The sequence below is a fragment of the Silurus aristotelis genome (genome assembly GCF_946808225.1).
Source record: "Silurus aristotelis genome assembly, chromosome: 20".
Taxonomy (NCBI): Eukaryota; Metazoa; Chordata; class Actinopteri; order Siluriformes; family Siluridae; genus Silurus; species Silurus aristotelis.
In genome coordinates, this window is record NC_139593.1 from 1,284,344 (window position 1) to 1,295,036 (window position 10,693).

Genomic DNA, 10,693 nt, shown 5'->3' on the forward strand with positions numbered 1-10,693 from the left:
CTCATCCTCAGTGACATGGCCACCAGTAGTACCAGAATCCTCCACTGTAAACCTCTGCACAGTTTCCTACTGCTTCTTTGTCGAAGGTTGCAAAATCACGGCCATTCACAAAAGTCAAAGAATCACCTGAAAAAAAAAAAGTAGAGGACAGTGTGAGGGACAAGCAAATCAAACTTTGTGTAAAAACTGCTATGAAAATGTCCATTGTTACAAATAAAATTGATTTTCAAATCCTATGTCGAAGAAAAACATTTATGCTGAAACATCTAAATTGTCAGCGAATTGTTGCCAACCAAACAGCCGATTACATCGATTTTATGAGCCAATCAAGAACAATCAAGAGAACACAACACACTGTTAGCACTTAGGAAATGAAAGTCCAGATGAAACTCTCTGAAAACATTTTTTTCTGATCAGTCTGGAACAATTTATTTGTTTTGGTAAAAGGAAACCAAGATTCATCTTGTTTAAAAAATATAGGAAGAGAAAAGTAAGGAGGAAAAGAAAAGGAATGGGTCATGATCCAAAGTATACAACATCATCTGTGGAATGGACAAGTATGGGTTCCAATTGAAATGGGTCACTGGTGTGTAGTGATGATGTCATTGCTGATAGAAGGAGCAGGATGAATTCTAAAGTGTATCAAGTTTTACATTCCAAAAATTTTACAAAACCAAAACGATTTTTAAGACAAAGGAATTAAATGTTCTTAAATGTATGAATCAGTCACCTGACCGGAAAGACCCACTGATATGCTAGTGCAATACAGTACACATGACATGATGTTTCTCCTGTAACTGCTGAATAGAGCTGAAAAGCCTTTAGTTACTTTTGAGAAGTGAATACTAATGTGTATAATTTTAGTTTTAGAAAGTGTTTATTGACCTGCTCACCTGCTCCACCGTTGATGTAGCCATTGATATTCAGTCTGTAATTGCTGGACTCTGCATTGATGAAGAACGAAGTGTACTGGGCGTAGGCACTGCCTCTCTCAAAGTCCTCCATGTCCACTCTCAGCTGATATCTATATCTGTTGGTCATTAGGAAGATGTTCTCCAGACCTGAAATGTATTTTAAAAATAGTTTTGTACATAAAAAGATAATACGTTTTTATTATTATTCCTTAATTCTAGAAATAGCTTAGAACGTGGTAGTACAGTGTTTAAGACTCTGGTTGACTGATCGTAAGGTTGGGGATTCATGCTGATACTCTTAGGGGCCCCTGAGCAAGGCCCTTAACCCTCAGTGCTCCAGGGGCGCTGTATCCTGGCTGATCCTGAGCTCTGACCCCAGCTATAAATATAATGGGGATATGTGAAGAAAGCATTTCTGTGAGCTGTAATTTACATGTGACAAGTAAAATAGCATCTTTCTTTGTTTTTTTCCAGTAAGGTGAGTTTTGCTATTAAGATGCTCTAGGTAATGAACATAATAAGATTTCAAAGCATGTGGAAACATCTACAGGATCTAAAATCAGAGTGATCTGTGAGTTACACATACATTTTTCTGGGGAAAAAAAAGCTCTGAATTACTTACAGAGTTCACTTCAGAAGATACCAGGGTGGTCTCCATAACAGTCTTGCTCTTGCTGCAGGCCAACAGCACAGCCCTCTAAGTCCTGTTTTTCTACGGTCCAATAGCAATGCCTCCTAAGTCCTGCTTATGCCAAAGGCAGATTGCATGGCCTCCTAAATCCTTCTTACAACAGATATCTCTGGTGCAGCCTCCGATATCGTGTTCCACTCTGAGGCTAGTGGCTTGGCCTGGTAAGACCTGCTCACTACAGAATCTAATGGAGCTTTTAATGGTCACCTGTCCTTTTTGCATGTGCAGTGTTTTGAGTTCTGACTTGCTGAGCCATTTGTTTTGTGCCAGCATTACTCTTACCTTCATGTTTTTGGATTACCTGAATACTGCTGTTTTTGGAGGCCTGACATTTAAATGTTTCACGAGCATGATTGCATTTGAACTGTTTCATGCTACAAGCACTATTCTATAAGCTGCAGAATAGTGTGTGTATAAAGAGTTACATTTGCAGTGATTCATTTGATCATTTATGGAACAAGTTCAAGCTGTGGATGCTGAATTGCAAAATTCCTCAGTGTTTTCTTACCTAGCCAATATTCACCGCTGGCATCACCAAATCCATGTTTATACTGCTCCCATGACCGGTAGAAACTCAGATTGCCATCGATTCTCCTCTGAATCACCTGATTGGTGTGTTATATAGCGTAGTGTACACATCAAAACACAACATTGCAAAAACATTTTAGACAAGCTGAAAACAGAGAAACTGTTACCTTAAATAAATCAACCTGAAACATGTGTAATGTTCTCACTCACAGTCCATTTTGCCTTCTGATGGCCATCGAGTTTCACACAGCCCATATCGCAGTACACCTCCAGAGGTTTATTTAGACCTGCTGGGTAAATGGTGTAGACTCCACTGGGGACAGAGGCGTTCTTCACTGCGCTTGTCTTTAGGATGTAAACATCTTCACAGTCCAGCGGCAGGGACACGTTAGTGAGAGGAGCTGAGTGGACCAGCGAGGTCACTGCTACCATCAGCAACACCAGCATGGCTTTATTCTGAAATAATAATAATGATAATAAGAGGGAGAAGAAAAATCTATCTTAACAGAGTAAAGTCTTGCCATTTGAAATGACATTAATAAAACAATCCACAAACATAAATATATATTTAATGGGATAAAGAGCCTAGATCTTTGATGATCATTTATAGGAAAAAAGGGTTAAACCCAAAGTTATAAATTAATTACAGGCAAATAGTTTTTATTTCAGTATTTAATAATAAAAATAATAATAATACATTTCTCACACGTACATAATGCAAATTTTGTCTAAATTCTTCCCTCCGTTTTATTTCTCTGTTAGCAGGGATAAATTGACTTGTTATAGTACTCACCTCTGCAAATTCTCGCGTACAGTGTTCAGGAGAGTCGGCTGTAAACTGATTCGCTAACAACACGTGAGTCTTGTATATTGCTATGTTACTATTTTGGCAAAAATCCTAATTTTTTTTTGTAAGAGACAGAGGTGGAGGTGTGAGCTTAAGAAAATTTTTTAAATGCCATCATCACCATGGCATATAATTATAAATTCGTCACACTTAAAATTATATTCCATTAACAAATATCCCAGGGTATCTACAGTATGTAGACCCTTAGGTCTTTAATACTTTGAGTTTTTACTTTTTATTTAAATGTAAATAAGAACAATACGAATTGTATATTTTTACACCATGTCATTTACAGCAGTACAACACGTTAGCTGACAATTTCTGGTTCATCTGCATTCCTGTTCTATTCTGCATTGCACTTTTTGTTTTGTTTTTTACTGTAGCATGTCAGATGGGCGGCCGTGTAAATCACATCTGAAATATACAGTCCTACCTGAACCCGTCCACCTCTTCGATACAGACGTGGAGAAGTTTATGGAGGTTGTAACATGTGCTGTTGCCAAGCTCCATATAACTTGGCCAGCTCATTAACAGAAAGTGTTTTTATCCAGTAAACACCAGTGTCACAACCATTCTTTCCCGACTTGCCGACCAAGGTGTCCAGATCATGGGTTAAGCCTTTTTCGGCCAGCCCCTTTACCCCCAGTTTTACTGTATATTCTCGGAATATTGTGGAAAGAACATATGTACGAGGCGATGCCGCAAGTTGAAGAGATGCTTGTCAGCTATCTCTCTCCCTGGATCGCCTCCTCCCTTAAGACCCCAACACTACCCACGAAGCCCCAACATAATACGTCGGCATTTGAGGGTAAAGCTTATGCTATGGCAGGTCAAGTTGTTGCGTTCCTGCACACCATGGCGGTGCTTTAGTTAGCATCAGGCTGACCTGCTGGATAAGTTGGATATGGGAGGTGCCCCGGGCATCCATTTTTAAGAGATCCGCCGCATGGTACCTCCCACGCTGCTCAAACGCGGCTGCTGTCAGCCCCAACTGCAACCCTCCACAGAGATACAGTGTTGCAACCTGTTGTGAGGGATCCTGTGTGGTGCTCGTCGAAAAAGTCCTGACACGGGACTTTCTGGGGATCCTGCCCTGTCCCGGCCCCCCAGGACCTGGTTCATTAACCCTGCCACCCTTGGTGTTTTAGGGCATGGCCAGCTCCAGCAAGCTGTCTCCTCATTCTCCACCCGGCATCATAGTGGTCCAGGAGATCTCACCGCCTCCTTCGAGGCCCCTAGAGTCATTTCAGGGCACTGCCCTGGCTCTAGGCACACCAGAGAATAGTCTCAAGAGACTAATACCCTTAAGGCACTTTCTGGCAGCTTGAAAAGCTCTTTTAGAGGTGTCTCAGTGGGTCCTGCACACTGTAGCTACCTGATTCAGTTTGGGTCTCATCCACCCCGTTTTCACGGCATCCTTCCCATCCTGGTGGGTAGCCGGAAGGCTCTGGTCATGGAATAGGAAGTTAACACTCTCCTGAGGAAGGAGGCCATTAAGGTGGTCCCTCTATCAGAACAAGATTCCGGGTTATACAGCCAGTACTTAATAGTTCCCAAAAAGGACAGAGAGTTATGTCCTATCTTAGATCTACGTCAGCTGAGCTGCTCTCTCATGAGATTCAGGTTCAATATGCTGAGTGAGGACTCAAATGCAGGATGTGAGCATGGGTAAGGAAAATACAGGCTTTAATAAAAGGCAAACTGAGCAAAGGGGCAAGGCAAAAACAAAGTCCAATAAAAGGTCAAAACAAAGACAAACAGGGTTAGGGTGCAATGCAAGCCGAAGAAAAATCCAAAACATCCAAAAACAGTCCAAAAAACAAAAACCAGCGAACAGAACTAGGAAGGGCAGAACAGAAACAAAAAACGAAAAAACAGTCCAGAGTCCAAACCAGAAGCAGAGCAGAACAGGGGTCAGAAACAGGAAAAGGATCAGGATCAGGAACTGGAACAGGAATCCAGAGCAGACAGAGTGGCAAGAATGATCTCAGGGGCTAGGGAGCCAGTAAGATAATCTGGCCTCGAGCTAAAATCAAGATGTACTTATATACCGGGTGGCACGGGATAAACGGCAAGATGGCTGCCAACCCAGAAGTGCGCACCATGTGTTTGGAAAATCCTGACAGAAATGTGTGGAGTAGTGTGGAGGTGTATTGATAATATACACATTTGGGCATTTGAGTTAGCTCTTAGAGGGCATGATGAGACCAAAACCTCTGACAATCCTGGTGTTAATTTACAGGTTTTCTCCAATTTCTTACCAATAGATATCTCTATCTCAAGGTGTACATTCTGAGATAATGTGCTATTTGAAGATCAAACCTGCTAATCAATGTTAGAGTGCCACCCTCAGGCTAAATTATGCAAGAACAATAGAATTTGATTGATTTAATTGATAATCTGCCTTACCTAAATTTGCTCAGTTGGGTTTTGTAAGACAGTCATTTAGCCTATTAAAATAATATTATGTGCCAATAGTTTAAATGCATTATTTTACAATACATTCTATTTCTTAAATTGGGCGGTATATATATATATCATGGTTTGGTCATCACACTGCAAATGAATGATAGTCACAGCAATGTAAGTGTGTTATCTGATAACAAGATCAAGCAGTCAAGTCCATCATGAGGATGGCAATCATTCTAACAGGACTCTTGTGAGTACAAGCTGCACAGAAGTTTCCACTCCAGGCCAGTGGAGACGCTCATGCTTAAAAATTTGCCTCATAAAAATATACTCCAAGTGCTCCAGTGACATTGCCATCAAAGCCTATGTAATTCTTTGAGGATGGAAGAGTTCTAATCTCTCTTCTATTACATATTGAATGTCATGAAGTCTTAAAGACAGAGGTTTGCTATTTGTACTGTCTGAAGCTGAGGCAACTGATTGATTAAACTTCCATTTACATAAGTTTTGAAATCTCAGACAGTCAAGGAAGCTTTCCCACCCAAAGGTTGTGCTTCAGCAATCAGTAGGATATAAATCTAAGTGGAGAAACTTCACCCACACAATGGAGTTTAGGTCTGTTGTTGGAGATCATAACTGGCACATTTACTTTGCATCAACCAATAACAAACCATGGACCCGCTGTGGAGTCCTTTCCTCTGTCTACAGGGTTTTTGATTTCCCTGCCATCTGTCCTGCTGACCTTAGTAAGCAGAGTTGTCAGTAGAAGTTAGCATCTCTTCAAATCGTCAGTCATAAGTCAATGACTATGATGTTTACAGATTATATTGTGATTTGTGGTGAGAGTAGTGAGCAGGTGGAGAAGATCCTGGAGAGGTGGAGGTACACGATGGAAAGAAGAGGAATGAAAGTCAGTAAAAGTAAGACAGAGTACATGTGTGTGAATGAGAGGGAGGGCAGTGGAGGGGTGCAGTTGCAGGGAGAAGAGGTGGAGAAGGTGGAGGAGTTCAGGTACCTGGGGTCAACAGTGTAAAGTAATGGAGAGTGTGTTAGAGAAGTGAAGAAAAGAGTGCAGGCAGGGTGGAGTGGGTGGAGAAGAGTGATAGCAGGAGTGATTTGTGATAGAAGAGTATCTGTGAGAGTGAAAGGGAAAGTTTATAGGACTGTGGTGAGACCTGAGATGTTGTATGGATTAGAGACAGTGGCATTGAGTAAAAGACAGGAGGTGGAGCTGGAGGTAGCAGAGCTGAAGATGTTGAGATGTTCGTTGGGAGTGACGACGATGGACAGGATTAGAAATGAGTTTATTAGAGGGACAGCGCATGTAGGACGTTTTGGGGACAAGGTGAGGGAGGTGAGATTGAGATGGTTTGGACATGTGCAGAGGAGGGACATGGGGTATATCAGTAGGAGAATGCTGAGGATGGAGACACCAGGAAGGAAGGAAAGAGGAAAAACAAGGAGGAGGTTTATGGATGTGGTGAGGGAAGACATGCAGGTAGTTGGTGTAAAAGAGGCAGATGTAGAGGACAGGGGGGAATAGAGACGGATGATCCGCTGTGGTGCCCCCTAATGGGAGAAGCCGAAAGAAGAAGAAGAAGAAGAATTGAGGCAGAGTGAATTCACAATTTTTATAGTGCTTCTTAATAATGGTTCAGCATGTGTCTCAGTTTCTCATTTTATTTAATTTATAAAACTTTAGATAACCCAGGAAATAAGATAATCAACAGAGACTGTGTTTTGTTACAAAAATAAAGAATTTTATTTCATATAAAAATTTGTTTATTATATTTCTTAAAAACAATCATATTTTTTATTCATTCTAAGACGTACAAAGGAAATGAAAGATCACAATCATAATCACAAGAAAGAATCTATTCATTAAAGAAGCTACTGTTCACATATTTCTTTAATGAGGAAAACTCATAGAGTTAAGAATTGAGAACAATAGAGAGAGACAATAAAACTGAAGATCTATTAAACAGAAGTTTTGCAAGATTTTTTACATCTTCCAGACCTTTATTTTGATCTTAATAACGATGCCCAAAACCCAAGCTGTTGCCATGCCAGAGGTTGGTGAGGTGCCTTCCATGTCCCATTTTAGCCAAAAACAGAAGACACAACCTCCCATACCTTGTTGTAGGAATCGCAAGTATAGCAAGCCAATCCTTAACCCACAAGATGGTCCAAGCCTGCCTTGGGCTTTTAATATAGACAGTGAGCCCCCCGGGGACAGACTGCTGGAGAGGGACCTTGTTATAAGCACTGTAAGGGGAGTTTGGTTAATAAAACGTTTTTAATCTACATATAGTAATGTTAAAAATGTTCATAAACACCATAAACATTTACAGTGAGGAAAATAAGTATTTGAACACTCTGCTATTTTGCAAGTTCTCCCACTTAGAAATCATGGAGGGGTCTGAAATTGTCATCGTAGGTGCATGTCCACTGTGAGAGACATAATCTAAAAAAAAAAATCCAGAAATCATAATGTATGAATTTTTTAACTATTTATTTGTATGATACAGCTGCAAATAAGTATTTGAACACCTGTCTATCAGCTAGAATTCTGACCCTCAAAGACCTGTTAGTCTGCCTTTAAAAAAGCAGGTGAGCAGATCAGTAAACACCATTTCTAAGTAAATGTAAAGTGTAATAAATGCATCGGTGTCCACATTATGGATTTATGGCCCATATTTAGTATCTCATGATTGTTAAGCTCTGAACTTCAGAACAAAACAGTATAAACCCTGAGGCCTAAACTATATGCAGAGAACTTAAGCTGAAGCTCGAGAAATCCACATAAGCAGGTTTTTTTCATTCCTGTTACAGAAGGTTGGATTTACTTGAACTTCACATTGTCCTCTGTTTGTCTTTTCCAGGTGATTCTTTGTCCTATGTGAATGGAAGACCTTTTTCAACCTTTGACAAAGACCCAACTGGATTCTGTGCAGACACTAATGGTGGAGGATTCTGGTACAGCTATTACTACTGGTACAACTACTCCTACTTCAACTACTACAACTACGGGTATTGCCACATTGCCAACCCCAATGGCCTGTACAAGTTAAAGAATGTGAATGCAATGAACGCGGGGATCGTTTGGCAAACCTGGAAGGGTAACTACAACTCTCTGAAGAGCATCGTTATGAAGGTCAGAAGAATTGGTCTGGGAGATATTCAAAATCTGTAACTTCCCAGACATACATTTAGAGGAGAACAGAAATAAGTGTAATATTTCTGACTGCTCGAAAATGGCTAATCTACTGATCATGTAACCTTCTGTCTTTGTGTTTATCCTGTGGTACAATATATCTGTATATCTTTAATGTTCCGTTTTCAATGCAAATTATGACCTTTGTTATGGAAAATGTGTAACTCCTTTAATAAAGTTGCCATGAATTATCTTTTTTTTTCAAATGATTTCTCTATAATTAATAATCTTTTTTCTTCATCTGTAAATCCTTTGTATAAGGAATGAAATAAACTTTCAGAAAATAAAGTATGAGTTCAACACACCTTCCCTGTTATTCCCTTTTTGTTTCTTGAATCATTCATAATACTTCCTAATAATATGGATCTAAACTGTAAACCCGAAAACCAGACTTACAGTGAGGAAAATAAGTATTTGAACACCCTGCTATTTTGCAAGTTCTCCCACTTAGAAATCATGGAGGGTCTGAAATTGTCATCGTAGGTGCATGTCCACTGTGAGAGACATAATCTAAAAAATTAAATCCAGAAATCACAATGTATGATTTTTTAACTATTTATTTGTATGATACAGCTGCAAATAAGTATTTGAACACCTGAGAAAGTCAATGTTAATATTTGGTACAGGAGCCTTTGTTTGCAATTACAGAGGTCAAACGTTTCCTGTAGTTTTTCACCAGGTTTGCACACACTGCAGGAGGGATTTTGGCCCACTCCTCCACACAGATCTTCTCTAGATCAGTCAGGTTTCTGGCCTGTCGCTGAGAAACACGGAGTTTGAGCTCCCTCCAAAGATTCTCTACTGGGTTTAGGTCTGGAGACTGGCTAGGCCACACCAGAACCTTGATATGCTTCTTACAGAGCCACTCCTTGGTTATCCTGGCTGTGTGCTTCGGGTCATTGTCATGTTGGAAGACCCAGCATCGACCCATCTTCAATGCTCTAACTGAGGGTAGGAGGTTGTTCCCCAAAATCTCGCAATACATGGCCCCGGTCATCCTCTCCTTAATACAGTGCAGTCGCCCTGTCCAATGCGCAGAAAAACACCCCCAAAGCATGATGCTACCACCCCCATGCTTCACAGTAGGGATGGTATTCTTGGGATGGTACTCATCAATCTTCTTCCTCCAAACACGTTTAGTGAAATTATGACCCAAAAGTTCTATTTTGGTCTCATCTGACCACATGACTTTCTCCCATGACTCCTCTGGATCATCCAAATGGTCACTGGCAAACTTAAGACGTGCCTGGACATGTGCTGGTTTAAGCAGGGGAACCTTCCGTGCCATGCATGATTTCAAACCATGACGTCTTAGTGTATTACCAACAGTAACCTTGGAAACGGTGGTCCCAGCTCTTTTCAGGTCATTGACCAGCTTCTCCCATGTAGTTCTGGGCTGATTTCTCACCTTCCTTAGGATCATTCAGACCCCACGAGGTGAGATCTTTAATGGAGCCCCAGTCCGAGGGAGATTGACAGTCATGTTTAGCTTCATTCATTTTCTAATGATTGCTCCAACAGTGGACCTTTTTTCACCAAGCTGCTTGGCAATTTCCCCGTAGCCCTTTCCAGCCGTGTGGAGGTGTACAATTTTGTCTCTAGTGTCTTTGGACAGCTCTTTGGTCTTGGCCATGTTAGTAGTTGGATTCTTACTGATTGTATGGGGTGGACAGGTGTCTTTATGCAGCTAACGACCTCAAACAGGTGCATCTAATTTAGGATAATGAATGTAGTGGAGGTGGACATTTTAAAGGCAGACTAACAGGTCTTTCAGGGTCAGAATTCTAGCTGATAGACAGGTGTTCAAATACTTATTTGCAGCTGTATCATACAAATAAATAGTTTAAAAATCATATACTGTGATTTCTGGATTTTTTTTTTTAGATTATGTCTCTCACAGTGGACATGCACCTACGATGACAATTTCAGACCCTCCATAATTTCTAAGTGGGAGAACTTGCAAAATAGCAGGGTGTTCAAATACTTATTTTCCTCACTGTAAGTCTGGTTTTCGGGTTTACAGTTTAGATCCATATTATTAGGAAGAATTATGAATGATTCAAGAAACAAAAAGGGAATAACAGGGAAGG

General features: G+C 40.6%; 1 protein-coding gene across 1 annotated transcript; it reads right to left on the bottom strand.

Annotated features, from left to right (window-relative positions):
* Positions 1-2,999, bottom strand: LOC310715381 (microfibril-associated glycoprotein 4-like). Its single transcript, XM_083521772.1, has 5 exons — positions 2,927-2,999; positions 2,344-2,589; positions 2,114-2,210; positions 894-1,061; positions 1-126 (listed from the first exon to the last, which is right to left on the bottom strand). Exons 2-5 carry the CDS (start codon positions 2,578-2,580, stop codon positions 8-10), a joined length of 621 nt encoding a protein of 206 aa, XP_083377898.1. The 5' UTR covers positions 2,581-2,589; positions 2,927-2,999; the 3' UTR covers positions 1-7.
* Between the last annotated feature and the right edge of the window lie 7,694 nt (positions 3,000-10,693).

Bases quoted from the DNA above. Each gene is read 5' to 3' on its own strand.
- LOC310715381 (XM_083521772.1), bottom strand. From the start codon at position 2,580: ATGCTGGTGTTGCTGATGGTAGCAGTGACCTCGCTGGTCCACTCAGCT. The intron at 2,211-2,343 runs GTGAGTGAGAAC...CACACCAATCAG, and splicing joins ATCAGAAGGCAAAATGGACT to GTGATTCAGAGGAGAATCGA. The intron at 1,062-2,113 runs GTAAGAAAACAC...AATACATTTCAG, and splicing joins CAGCGGTGAATATTGGCTAG to GTCTGGAGAACATCTTCCTA.